The sequence below is a fragment of the Callorhinchus milii genome, unplaced genomic scaffold (assembly GCF_018977255.1).
Source record: "Callorhinchus milii isolate IMCB2004 unplaced genomic scaffold, IMCB_Cmil_1.0 Scaffold4, whole genome shotgun sequence".
Taxonomy (NCBI): domain Eukaryota; kingdom Metazoa; phylum Chordata; class Chondrichthyes; order Chimaeriformes; family Callorhinchidae; genus Callorhinchus; species Callorhinchus milii.
In genome coordinates, this window is record NW_024704745.1 from 4360125 (window position 1) to 4374671 (window position 14547).

The following is a 14547-nucleotide window of genomic DNA, read 5'->3' on the forward strand; positions in this document are numbered from 1 at the left end:
ATAAGCATTAAGTGGTCTCTAAAGTTATAAGCCAGTATATCCTGTATGTTTTCCAATTTGGAAACATTGTGTGTATCCAAATTTCTCATGTAAATAATTTCTCATGTAAATAATAAATAATAGGTCAGGGCGAAACCTTGGGCAAGTTTCCTTACTCCACTCGCCTAATAATAATAATCCCTCCAAAACCAAAAACAATAATAAATTGGTCATTTTCAATCTACGACTGTTTGTGGGACATTGCTGTGCGCAATTGGCTGCCGCGTTCGCCCACAAATATACAGTCAATTCACTTTACAGTGTGTTCTGTGAAGCGCTTTGGGACGTCCTCCTGACGTGAAAAGCGCTCTATCAAATGCAAGGATTATTATTATTATTATACATGCACACAAGGTTATTCCTAGTTTGCGATTTTTAACAACCACTGGTAGCTAATGAATGATAAAAGCAGATAATTCTGTTTTTCAGATCTGAAGAGTTCTTTGGTGTCTTAATCCCCCCCTTCGCCCTCTGAATGACCTATTGGCTATGGTTTCCAGTATTAGTGTCGTGTGAAGTTGATTTCAATGTGGTGAAACATTAATAACTTTAGGAAAATTTGTAGAAAATTTGGTATAATAATCCCTCGAGAGAGAAAAAAACACAATAATAAATTGGTCATTTCAATCCACGACTGTTTGCGGGGACGCTGCTGTGCGCAATTGGCTGCCGCGTTTCGCCCACAAATATACGGTCAATTCACTGTACAGTCTATTCTGTGAAGCGCTTTGAGACGTCGAGAAGACGTGATCAGGCGCTACATCAAATGCAAGGATTGTTAGCAGTAGTAGAGGTGGCAGTGGCTCCTGCCCTCAGTTAAAGAGAGACTCAGCGAAGCCATTTCAATCGTCGTCAGGTTTCCGTATCCCCACCTCACCAGTCCTCGCCCGGCTCCACTGGTTCCCCATCACAGAATGGATCGACTGCAAGATCCTCTCTCTCTCGTTTACGAATCCTTTCGCCCCCTGCTTGACTTTCGTCCCCTCCGCTCTCTCATCTGCGGCCGCACTTACAGGCCCACTCCGGGCCAAAACTTTGGAACTCTTTCCCTCCATCTTGTGCCCTCCTTCCCCTTCGACCGTGCGCTCGCGGGTCACCTCCTGCCTCCGCCAGGCTCGGTGTCAGGCTCCGCCACTTGTTAAAGTGTGTGCTGCGAGACCCAACCCCACGTGAAGGGTGCTGTCCAAATGCAAGTTGTCTTTGTTGTTGTTTCAAGCCCCGATGGCCTGGCTTGGGTTCACCTCCGCCCCCACGTCAGCGGGGACTTTGACCTCACAGTCTCCAGACTGACGCTCCAGCTCTGTGCTGGTGGGGTGGGGGTGTTCTGGTGGTGGGAGGTAGTAGGAGAAAGAGCTCTCCTTGGTGTCCTGGCCAACAACGGTCAACCCCGCCCCCCCCCCCCAACCCCCCACCCCAAACAAAATGTGTTCCCTCGCTGCACGGCTGTTTGCGGGCGCGGTTACTGTGCTCAAGTTGGCTGCCGCTTCCAATACGGGCACAGTCACTGCGCTTTGCGGTAAACCCCCGCGGAAGCACTTCGGGCTGTCTGCGTGATGTGATAAGGCGCTATATCAAGGATTATTATTATATCATTTGAAAGTGAATGTGATTCACTGTCTACAGAGGGAGTGTGGCTTCGTGACAGATTGTTACCAGCCTTTTGTCTCCGGATTCCGCCCTTTGGCTGTGATTAGATTCCATATTAAAATCAAAGAGCTGTGTGCTACTTAGACGCCTTTGCTTGCTGTCACTGTTAAAAGGAGCCTGCTGCCATCAATAAATGAAATAATCCTCGCATCTGAACGCTGTAGCTCAGCGGTTAGAGCCCTCGCCTCGCAAGCGAGACGCCTGGGTTCAATTCCAGGCAGAGGGCGAAACCTCGGGCAAGTTTCCTCACCCCACACAGAGCCTAATAATAATTAATCCCTCCACAAAACAAAAACAATAATGAATTGGTCACTTTTCAATCCACGGCTGTTTGCGGGGACGCTGCTGGACGCAATTGGCTGCCGCGTTTCGCCCACAAATATAGAGTCAATTCACTCGACAGTCCATTCTGTGAAGCGCTTTGAGACGTCGATTATATTATTATCTGATATTGCGCCTCATCACGTGGTCCAGAGGTCTAAAGCGCTTCGCAGGTTACGCTATAGTGTGGGATTGACTGTGTGTCTTGTGGTTGGCGAGAGCCAAGGCTCGGGCGCAGGGTGAAGTCCAACTTGTTGCTGCTGTTGTTGTTTTAACAATTGATAGTAAGCCCTTGCGTTTGATGTGCCGCCTGATCTCGCGTCATTGAGACGTCTCCAAGCGCTTCACAGAACGGAATATTGTAAAGCGAATTGACTGCGCATCTTGCGGGCGAAACGCGGCAGCCGATTGCACGCAGCAGTTCCGCAATCGAACAAACAACCGGGTTCCTGCCTACTGCTCGGGTGAACAGAGGCGTGTAGAGTCAGGAAACGTGCCTAAGGTTTTATTCCTCGGCCGGGAATTGCTCCCGGGTCCTCTCGCTCGCTCGCGAGGCGAGCGCTCTAGCCTGCGAATCCACAGGCTTTGCCATCGATGAGAGAGAGCGAGAGAGAGATAGAGAGAGAGAGAGCGTGGGAGGGGGTTTGGGGGGGAGGGTGGTGTGGGGGAGTGAGGAAAACTGTTAGGAGCAGAGCAGAGAGTCAAGGGAGGGAGACCCTGGCAGAGCGAGCGGATGGATTCGCAGGTGTGAGCGAATTTATTTTTTAATAATCCAAAACGAACGCAAACCAATAACGTTCATTAGATTATGCAAATGCGGTTGTCCACTGGCCGTTCGCTGTCTCGCTCCTGTCAGTGTGGCATCTCCAGAGAGATGGTGTACCCTCCCTCCCTCCCTTCCTCCTCCTCCTCCTCCTCCTTCTCCTCCTCTCTCTCCCCTCCCCACCCTGATCTCCCCACCACCCCCCCACCCCACCCACCCACCCTCCGCACACGCACACACACACACACACACACGCACACATCGCCTCCCGTTGCTACAGTGACGACGTGAGCTGTCAGCACCTCTCGCTTAATGCTGACAAATAGAACTTATTACAGCTGCACTAATTTCGCCCGATTCCCCCATCGTATGAAGATACTTAGCCTCGGTTGATCAAATTGTGTCGGCATAATTACTGGGAACAGAAGTTATTAGAAGGCAGCAGTTTCCACCCCCCCCCACTCTGCGCCCCCCGCCCACACTCCCCTGCCCCCCCCCCCCGCCCCCCTTTCCCCCCCACCCCGCCCCCTGCACCCAGCTCAGCACCGCTCCACACATCCCAGGGTCTTGTAACTCAGGCCTCTGCCTCCTCACCCTGTGCCTCTCTCACAAGCCTTTCTCTGAGATCCGGCCCTCTCTCCCGGGTCCTCTGCACCTTCTCTCCGACGATTATTGCTTCTGAGCGCAATCTAATTTTTTGCCTTCGCTCTGGTTAACCCGTTGTTAGCCCCGAGACACTGTAGAGTGGATTGACTGCGTGTTTTGCGGGCGAAACGCAGCAGCCAATTGCGCACGGCAGCGTCCCCGCAAACAGCCGTGGATTGAGTGATCCAATTGAATTTTTTTTTTCTCCACCACCACCAAGAGGCGTGTGGAGGAAGGAAACTTCGCGTATGTTGACGTCTCAGAGCGCAGGAAAGAAAGGCATTTTGTCCGTGTCCGATCTCGCCCTTTTCCGAAACCTCCCCGACCGTGTTATTTGGTCGTTGACGCCGGTCCACGAGACGTCTTCTCCGACCTACTTACTCCCCACTCCGCCACCTCCGCCCGACTTATTCCGTCCGGCCTCCTGCATGTCCCTCGATGCCCTTTCAGCCGCTGCGTCCCTAAGCTCTGGAGCACTCTCCGTCAATCCCTCCGCTCTGGGACTCTACCCTGTGTGTGAGGGGCGTTGTATAAAGTTGCTGTTGTTCGCGTAAAGAAGGAGAACTTGCGTTTACGCAGTACTCTTCACACAGGGCAGCATCTCAGAGCGCTGGGCTGGGCTGGGCTGGAAAGAAAGACCTTTCGGCTGGATCTGACTCACGTCTTATCCTGAAACCCGCTCCCACCACCACCACAACAACAACAAATTGCATTTATATCAGAATAATAAATAATACTTGAGTTTGATATAGCGCCTTGTCACCTTGTTGAGACGTCTCAAAGCGCTACGCGGATTGAGGGACCGATTCTTTTTCACTCACCACCCCGGGTTCCTACTTAATGCAGGGTCAACGGTGGCGCATGGAGGAAGGAAACTTGCCTAAGGTTCTGCCCTGCCCCGGGAATCGAACCCGTGTCCTTCTCTCCAATTTATGATTTGTGAGCGCATTGACCAGGACTCCGCATTTCAAAAGCGAGGGGTTTTATTACAATAATAATAATAATAATAATAATGATACTTGCATTTGATATAGCGCGTTATCAACCGGTCGATATCAAATCCCTCCATTCCTCTGCACCCCCCTACCTCTCTGACCTCCTCCCTCCTCACAACAGCGCCCGTTGCCTTCGCTCCACCGGGTCTGGCCTCCTCCTTGTCCCCCGAATCCTCCGCTCCACCATCGATGGCCGTGCCTTCAGCTTCTACGCCCCGAGGCTCTGGAACTCCCTTCCTCACTCCCTTCGCCTCGCCCCCTCCCTTTCTATTTTCAGGTCTCGGCTGAAGCCCTTCCTTTTCGACCGCGCCTTTGGTCACCTTCCTCCCCCTCCCCCCGGCTCGGCCCATGGGATCCGTCACTGTGAAGCGCTCTGAGACGCCATCCGGCGTGGACGGCGCTCTATAAATCCAAGTTGCCGTGGTTTGTTGTCGAGACGCCTCAAAGCGCTTCGCACGACACACCGCAAAGTGGAACGACTGCGTATCTTGCGGGCGAGACGTTTTTGGTGTTAAATAAGCTGCTGACCCGGGACAAGTGCGCCACCTGCTGGTGGTCATACCTTAAATAAGTTGAGGAAACCTTTCAGGAATGACGCAGATTTTTACCCTTGGGTTTTTCTGTACAACCTTGAAGCCTACATTCACGTGGAGGCTGGAGTTAACAAGGGCCTTTTCCCTCTAGCCAGCACGGACATGATTTATGAGCGCTGTGCTCCATGTTAGTAACTTGGCAAAGGAAGCTGGATAAAAATATATGAAGGGAGTGGGAGGAGGAGGAATTCTGTGCTATCATTTGCTTTTTTTTCCTCTCTCATTCTCTCCCTATCGCACTATTGCTCTCTCGTGTGCTCTCTTTCTCGCGCTCTCATTCTTACTCTCTCCTTCCCTCTCTATCTCTCTCTCTCTCTTTCTCTCACGCTCTCTCTTTCGGTCTCCCGCCATCTCTCATTCTTGCTTTCACCTTCACTCTCTCTCTCTCTCTCTCTCTTGCTCTCTTTCACTGTCTCTCTCCTTCACTCTCTCATTCACTCTCTCGCACTCTTTCTCGCTCTCTCTTGCTCTCTCTTTCTCTCTCTCCCTCTCTTTCTCGCTTACTCTCTCTCCCTCTCTCGTACTCGCTCTCTCCGCCCTCATTCTCTCGTACTCTCACAGATTTGATTAATGCTGATTAATCATGGGTTGATTCCAATGGGACGTTTCACTGGAAACCCCACAACATTTATGAGCCGCTGCCTGAAGATTGCTTAGGTTATTATATTATTATAAGTCTCCCACTATTCCAATGCTCTGCTCGTCAGACTACTAGCTCTTAACCACACGAGCCTCACCCAACAACAACAACTTGTGTTTATATAGCACCCCTCATGCAGGGTAGCGTCCCACAGCGCTTGACAGTGGCGGAGCCTGACGCTGAGCGGGGGAGTTGACTATAAGTGTGGTGGAAGATGAAGATCTTCAGGCACGACCGGAAGGAGGGGGAAAGCCGGAGGGTTTGAGGGAGAGAGTGCCAGAGTTTCGGGGTGCAGTGGCCCAAAACGGGGCCACCGATGGTGGAGCGGAGGGGACGAGCAGGAGGCCGGATTCAGTCGAGCGGAGGCAACTGGTAGTGGAGAGGGGCGTAAGCAGGTGGGAGAGGTAGGCAGGTGCCGGGGTGCGAAGGGACTTGAAGACGAGCGAGAGGATCCTGACATCAATCCGTTCTGTGATAGGGAGCCAGTGGAGCCTGGCGAGGACTGGTGTGATGGGGGGGGGACCGAGTTTAGTGCAGTATTCTGCCGCCCAAACCCTGTCCCGCACCAGGCTCGGAGTGTGTATCTCCCCCATCCTCTCCTGGCTCCTTTGTCTCCCATCAACCCAGCGGATCGAATTCCAGATCCTCGGCCTCACATTCAAACGCCTCCCAAGGCCTCCACCCCCCAACACCGCCTGACCTGACCCACCCTACCTCCTTCAACCCTACTCTCCTTTGGATGAGGCATTAAACCGAGATCCCACGTTGCCCGGTTCAGGTGGACTTTAAAGACCCCGCGGGGCTATTGGAAAAGAGAAGGGTGTCCTGGCCAACAATCCACCAGATAAAAATTGGTCACTTCAATCCACGACCGTTGGTGGGACGCTGATGTGCGCAATTGGCTGCCGCGTTTCGCCCACAAAATACACAGTCACTACACTTTACAGTATATTCTGTGATGCCCTTTGAGACGTGATAAGGCGCATTATCAAATGCAAGGCTTATTGTTATTATTATTATTATGCCCTGTGACAATTGATAAGGTGTTATATCAAATGCAGGGATTGATATCAGTATTATTACTGATTTACTAATCTTAGCATCTCAAGAATCTATCTTTTTTTTAACTATGTTTTTGGTCACCTCAAAGCGCTTCACACGATTAACTGTAAAGTTGAGTGACCGTGTGTTTTGTAAGCAAATATATCAGCCAATTTGCACACAGGGAGGTCCCACGAACAGCCATGATTTAATGTGGTTTAATGTTGTATTGTTTATTTTATTGGAAGGACATCACCTCTAACAATACAATCCCCCCCCACCCAAGAATTATAATACATTATTGTCTACGCCTACATAATGTCGGGATGACGTCTCTGGTTTCAGCATCGTGGAGAAGCTTTCCTGGTGGCTAGTTATAATAATAATAATCATAATAATATTAATAATAATAATAATCCTTGCATTTGATACATCACCTTATATATTGTAAAGTGAATTGACTCTGTATTTTGGGGGCGAAACGCGGCAGCCAATTGCGCACAGCGATGTCCCGCAAACAGCGGTGAATCGAGTGACCAAATTATTATTATTTTGATTTATTTGAAGGGATTATTACCCCCCCCGGCAAGCGATCTGCCGATCGACTGACAACCGGGTTCCTACTTGCCGTCCCATATGTGCTGCGGGAGTTAACGCTCTGTATAAACGTGGCGTGTGGGGATTGTGTTGATTTAGATGCACTCAGAGAGACACGGCTTTTCGATCCGGCTAATGGTGGGAAGTGGTTTCAGGGAACGTCGTCCTAATCACATTTGACGTCGTGATGTGATGGGTGATGACTTGTAAAGGGTCAATGCAATGAAATGACACCGGGGAGCTTTTAACACAGCCGCTTCTCAATTATTGGGGTGGGAGGGCGCGGAAGGAAGGGGGAGGGTAAACGGGGGTGTGGGGGGAGGGTGAGAGGGAGGTAGGTGGGAGAAAGGGAGAGAAGGGAGGGATGAAGGAGGGAGTCAGAGAGGTAGGAAAAAGAGGGGAGAGAGGGATGAAGGATGGAGTGAGAGAGGGAGGGACGAAAGAGGGAGAGAGGGAGCAGGCGAGAGAGAGGAAGGAATGGGGTTGAGAGGTTACATGAAGCGTTTTGAGACGTCTCAATGACGTGATAAGGCGCTATATCAAATGCAAGGATTATTATTATTATTATTATTATTATACTGTGTGTCCAATGTAAAGTAGTTCTTAATTACTATTGCGCCTGTTGTTAATAAGATGAATGAATCTCTATATAATATATATATATAAAACCTATAATTAATGAGGACGTATTTAATACCGATTGCATTTGTTACTAACCTAATGCGTAGCAGTCGCTGATTTACCCTTCAGTCCTCTGGGTTATGTCTTTTGAAAGTCACCTTGTCATTTTTAGTTTTCCTACGCTTAAATTGGCCGTTCTATTCATAGCAAACTCACCCGCACTGCAAACCAGAGAAAGGGAGAGACCTCATTTCTCTCTGTCACCCCCTCCCTTTACCCCACTTCCTCTCCTCTTTCTCCCTCCCTCCCTCCCTCCCTCCCTCCATCCCATACCCGTCACCCAATCCCCACCTCCGCCGCTACAAACCCCACATCGGGACTTGGCTGCCTCGTTGGCCTACAAACACAGTCACTGCACTGTAATTAAAATGATCGTCTCAGCCCAGCTCAGTGGTAGCGCTCTCTCCCCTCCGAGTCAGAAGGTTGTGGGTTCAAGCCCCCCCCGCCCCACGTCAGGATTTGGAATCACACAGTCCGAGGTGATAATAATAATCCTTGCATTTGATACAGCGCTTTTCACGTCTTCCGGACGTCTCAAAGCCCTTCACAGAATACACTGTAAAGTGAATTGACTGTATATTTGTGAGCAAAACGTGGCAGTCTAAGCTGATGCTCCAACGCAGCGCTGGGGGCTGTGTTGCATTGTCGGAGGTGCCGTCCTTCGGATGAGACTTTAAACCGAGGTTCTCGTCTGCGCCTGTTCGGGTGGACGGTAAAAATCCCGTGTCGTTATTCGAAAAGAGAAGGGGCGACGATCCCCCGAAATAAGAGAATGGGTCACTCGCTCCACGACTGATTGTGGGACGCTGCTGTGCGCAACTGGCTGCCGCGTTTCGCCCACAAAAATACAGTGAATCCACTCTACTGTGTGTACTGTGAAGCGCTTTGAGACGTCCGAACGATGTGATAAGGCGCTATATCAAAGGCGAGGATTATTATATGACTCAGCCCAGCTCGGGGTCTGTTGCACTCTTGCTTCTGGGTCAAAACAGCGTGGTCGTGGGTTCGATCTTCAAATCGGGGAATGTTAGCCAGCGCAAGAGGTAGGGTGGGTGGGTGGGGGGTGGGATTTGGAGAGAAAGAGAGAGAGAGAGAGAGAGAGAGAGGGCATCGCATTCAAGGTGCAATCCTGCGTGTTAAATCGAGGCTACATCCTTGCCCCCTGTTCAGTTGGATATTAAAGATCCCATGGTGCTGTCGGAGAAGAGAAGGGGAGTTTCTTTCTCTCCTGTGTGTCCTGGCCGACAATCACACCAGACACCCCTCCCCACCCACCCACACCCCCACTCCCCCATCACCCCACCCTCAGACAGAATTGTTCATTTACTTCATTTACTGTTTGTGCAAATTCACGCAGTCGACAGCAATTGACCGTGAAGTGCGATGAAATGTTTTGACGTGGTAAGCAGCCACTGTATTGAATGAAAGCGTTATTATGTAGTGCAATTTGAAAGCTGTGAGAGTGAGGCAATCTCGAACGCATACCTCCTACCCAGTCTCATTCGGGCGGTGGGGGTGGGTGGGGGGGGGGTAGGGAGGGGGATGGGGGGTGGGTGGGAGGAAGGGAGAAGATGGGGGAGAGGGGAGGAAACGGTGCCCAAGCTGGGCTTGCCTGACCTTTGAAGCTGGGAGGAATGGAGAAGGGAAGGAAGAGCTCGGGAATAAGTCTTTGCATTTGATACGCTGCCAAAGTCGTTGAAAAGCATTCCGCATGTAATTGCTGTCAAGTGTAATGACTGTGTATTTGTAGCCGAATGCGGCAGCCAATTTGCACACAGCAATATCCCCACAAGCAGCGATGAAGAGTTAAGGCCTCCTCTGAAGGACAGCATCTCCGACCACGCTCTGAGTCAGAAGGTTGTGGGTTCGAGCCCCCACGTCGAGACTTGGAATCACATCGTCTTAGCTGACGCTCCAATTCAGTACTGGTGGGGTGGGGTGGGGTGGGGTGGGGGGGTGGTGGTGTGGTGCGTATTCCATGTAACTCCTTTGGATGGGAGATTCAACTCAGGTCGTGTCTGTCTGTTCAGGTGAATGTCATAGATCCCACGGCACTTTTCTCTCTCCCAGTGTCCCGGCCAACAATTCCCCAAATAAAACCGGTCACTCGCTCAAACAGTCCCGTGGCTGTTTGTGGGACACTGATGTCCGCAAATGGCTGCTGCGTTGTGCCCACAAAATACAGTCAATCCTCTTTACGGCATATTCTGCGAAGCCCTTTGAGACGTCTCAACAACATGATAAGGCGTTTGAGCAAATGCAAGGATTGTTATGATGTGCACGCGTGTTTGGCGTGTTTAGTAAGTGTGTTTGGTGCACGTGGGTGCATTTGTTTTTGGTGTGTGTGTGTGCGCGCGTATGCCCGTGTTTTTTGGTGTGTGTGTGTGGTATGTGTGTGTTAGTGTGCATGTGTGTTTTTTTACTGTGTGTGTTTGCGAGTGTAGTGTGCAATTGGTGCGCGGGTTCGGCACGCGTGGGGGCTGCGTGATTGACGTGTGTTATCCAGCGCCAAGCGGCTCCGCTGTACGAATCACAGGATTTAGCCTTCGCGACGCGTGAGAAACCCTCAAGTTTGGTGTCGTCTTGTTTCGTGTGGTTTTTGACACGTGCGGAAACCCATCACCGTTGCTTAAGAGTCTCCAAACCAAACTGAGAATTCCCTGCATCCCACCTACACCTGGGAATCCCAGCGATAGATTGTTGGAATGGATTGCGCTCTCTCTCTCTCTCTCTCTCTCTCCCTGGAGGGACGCACTCTGCTCACCTAATTCCGGAAAGTATTAGGCACAGGTTGGCAAGAGCCAAGGCTTTGGGGGGACCCCAGAGAGTGCGTTGGGGTAACTGCTGGAGTCTAACCAGCTAAAACCGCATTGCCTGCCACTGATAGCGGTGTCCGGCAAGCTTTCCCGCTGCCTATCCAGCTAGGACCACCCTACCAGTTAGGGCTTTGGCTTACAGGGAAGCTGAGTCGGAGGATTTCCTGCCCCCCCCCCACCCCGCCAGTGACTGGTCTGCCCTTTCAAGTCCTGCTGATGAGCCAGGCTGGGTCTGCGCTGTGATGAACGGTGCCCTGGAATACCGCGGACCGGCCTGGCTCAGGAACCGGACTGGAGACCGTCGTAGAGGGCCGGCTCCATTCCACTGCCAAGCACGTCATCAGCAAGCGGGGCAGAGCGAGAGAGAGAGAGAGAGAGAGAGAGAGGGAGAGAAAGCACCGTTCACGCGAAACAGGACGAGCCACAGTGAGAGGGGAGGCGGCGAAAGGCACAGAGGACAAGGAGTTACTATTAAATATTCATACACGCCAGCTTCGCACTCTGTGGCGGCGTGCGGAGGGTTGGAATGTCCCTGGTGTGCGAGCGAAGTGCCTGATCCACTTTAAAGTTTGCACCTTCCACTTTTCAGCAAGACAAGGCGGAACAAGGCAAGGCAGACCGCTCACACCAGACAGCTCGTGTGTGTCAGCCTGGCTCAGCGGCAGCGCTCTCGCCTCCGAGTCAGAAGGTTGTGGGTTCAAGCCAACGCGCCTATCGGGACTTGAAAATCACACCGTCTAAGCTGACGCTCCAATGCACCGCTGTGGGTGGGGGGGGGGGTGGGGGGCCGGTGGGGTGGGGTGGGGTGGGGGGTGGGAATGTTGCATTGTCGGAGGTGACGTCGTTCGGAGGAGACGTTTAAACCGAGGTCCCGTCTGCCTGTTCGGGGGGGACGTTAGAGATCCGTTGGCGGCGCTGTTCGAAAAGAGAAAGGGAAGAGTCCTCGCTCCGCGCGCCTCTGTTTACCAGCAGTAAGTAAGAACCCGGTTGGTAGTAGATTGGCACCGATCGCTTTCCAGGGGAGAATAATCCTTTAAAAAAAATGATTTGGTCACTCGATCCACGACTGCTTGTGGGACCCTACTGCGCGCAATCGGCTGCCACGCGCGCGTGTGTGTGGGTATGGGTGGCGGGGCGGAACGGTGGGGTGTGTGTGGGGGGGAGCGGGGGTGTCCATGTGTGGGGGGGGGGGGCGGGGCGCGGTTGTGTCTGTGTGGGGTGGCCGGGTGGGGGTGTGTGTGGGGGTGGTTGAGTGTGGGATTGTGGGGGTGAGGGTGTGTGTGTGTGGGGTGAGTGGGGTGGGTGTGTGTATGTGTTGGGGGGGGGGGTGAGGGGTGTGTGTGGGGGGGCCGGTGTGTGTGTGTATGTGTGTGTGTAGGGCTGACGGATGTGTGTATGCGGTGAGTGGGGCGCGTGTGTGTGGGGTGATTGGGTGCGTGGGGGTGGTGTGTGTGTGCGTGTGGAGGGTGGGTTGGACGGGAGGGATGGCGGTGTGTGTGTGTGTGTGTGTGAGTGGAACAAGTGAGGTGATCTCCAGGAGTAAAGAGATTCATTATTAAAGACCTCCCTCGCCGCCCTCCCTCCTCTGTGTGCTCGCACGGCTCGAGCTGTCAGTGCAGACGGCCAGCTCGGCCTGTCATTTCCAGTGACCTGTCTCACCGTTGCTCCTTCGCCCACATCAGCTGAGGCACAGCATTTCCTTTTGTTAACCAAAAACACGCAGAACGGATATTTCCTCCTGATCGCTCCTGTCGTCAGGTTTGGCGGCCTGGGCTCAGTCAATCAGTCGCCCGCTCGCCTCTGTAGACAGGAGGTTGTGGGTTCAAGCCCCCACGTTGGGCTAACGCACACACACACATACACACACACACACACTCCATCCCGCACAGTGCCTGAGGGGACACCACATTACTACAGACGTCGTCCTTCGGACCAGACGTTACACCGGGGTCCTGACTTGCACCTGTTTATGCGGATGTCAAAGATCCCATCACGCAGAGGATACAGTTCAAGATCCTGGTCCTCACCTTCAAAGCCCTCCACGGTCTCGCTCCTCCCCCCCCCCCCCACTCCTCCACGACCTCCTGACTCCCTACCAACCTGCCCGCTCAGCGGGCTCTGCCCCCTGCCTCGCCCGTCCCACCGTCGGCGGGCCTTCAGCCGCTCTGCCCCCACCCTCTGGAACTCCATCCCGCAGTTCCTCTGCCTCACCCCAACACTGGCCTCCTTCAAGACGCATCTGAAGACCCTCCTCTTTGACCGTGCTTTCCATCACCCTCCTGCCCCCCACTCGCCCTCCACCCTCCCCAGTCTCAAACCCCAGCTCGGGTCCGAAACACTGATGGTCCAGGGCCTTGGGACGTCCTTCCAATGTGAGAGGCGCTGTACACATGTAATTTTGTTATTGTTCTCTCTCAATCTGCGCACAGCGATGTCCCACAAATAGCCATGAAGTGAGTTGGCCAGGACACCATCCCTTCAGTGCTTAGTTCACTTGGGGGGGGTGGCGGGGCGGGGGGTGCGGTTGGTCAGCTGGGTATATGAGACGTACGGAAGCTGGCATGTCATCCAGTTCAGCTCCAAGGAGACTCCGCTCACCTCCCCCCACTTCCTCCCCCCATCCAAGGAGGATTGTCACTGGTCGTAAAGTGTAGTGACTGTGTTTTAGGATGAGATCAAGTGGGGTCGAACCAATCTTGCGATCCCGCGAGAACGATTTCTGCCCCTCCAGAAAAACAAAGAATAACTGAAAGCATTTTGCGTTGTCTCTCTGCTGTTTTGCAGGATCCAGATTCCACATCACACCCACAGGAGCCTTGTATATTTTAGACGTTCAGAATGAAGACGGGCTGTATAATTACCGGTGTATCACACGGCACAGATACACGGGCGAGACCCGGCAGAGCAACAGTGCCAGGCTGTTTGTCTCAGGTAAGAGCCTCATTGCCTCTCCCCCTCATCTCCGCAGAAGCTTGTTAATGTAACAGGGGCCACTCTGCCTCTTACACGCACACACACACACACACTTTGACGTTACAGAGGGAATCAGACTGATTAAGTGAGTGGGCAAACCTGTGGCAGATGGAGTTCAATGTAGGGAAGCGCATTAAGAATTAAGAAACGTGGAGGAGCAAAGAGATAATAATAATAATAATAATCCTTGCATTTGATATAGCGCTTTTCACGTCGGGAGGACGTCCCAAAGCGCTTCACAGAACACACTGTAAAGTGAATTGACTGTATATTTGTGGGCGAACGCTGCAGCCAATTGCGCACAGCAATGTCCCACAAACAGTCGTAGATTGAAAATGACCAATTTATTATTGTTTTTGGTTTTGAAGGGATTATTATTAGGCTCTGTGTGGAGTAAGGAAACTTGCCCAAGGTTTCGCCCTCTGCCTGGAATTGAACTCAGGTCTCTCACTTGCAAAGCGAGTGCTCTAACCACTGAGCTACAGGACTCCAGATTTGGGTGTCCATATCCACAAATCACTAAACACTAGTTCCCAGATGCAAAAAAGTAATCAAAAAGGCGAATGAAATGTTGGCTTTTATCTCGAGGGGCCTGGAGTACAAAAGGGAAGAAAGGAAGCTTCAGCTGTATAGAGCGTTAGTCAGACCCCATCTGGAGACTGTGTTCAGTTTCGGGCACCACACCTCGGGATAGATATATTGACCCTGGAGGGGGTGCAGCGCAGGTTCACCAGACTGTTACCAGGCCTAAAAGGGTTAAGTTACGAGGAAAGGCTGCGTCAACTTGGATTGTATT

The 14547-nt window shown here is 52.2% G+C and overlaps 1 protein-coding gene across 1 annotated transcript in view; it reads left to right on the forward strand.

Moving 5' to 3' along the window:
- LOC103187299 (Down syndrome cell adhesion molecule homolog) overlaps positions 1 to 14547 on the forward strand; it is a 185119-nt gene that overhangs the window by 94832 nt on the left and 75740 nt on the right. Inside the window, exon 4 of the mRNA XM_042334538.1 lies at positions 13563 to 13709. Within this exon, the coding sequence (XP_042190472.1) occupies positions 13563 to 13709 (147 nt within the window). The remainder of the gene's footprint in view (positions 1 to 13562; positions 13710 to 14547) is intronic.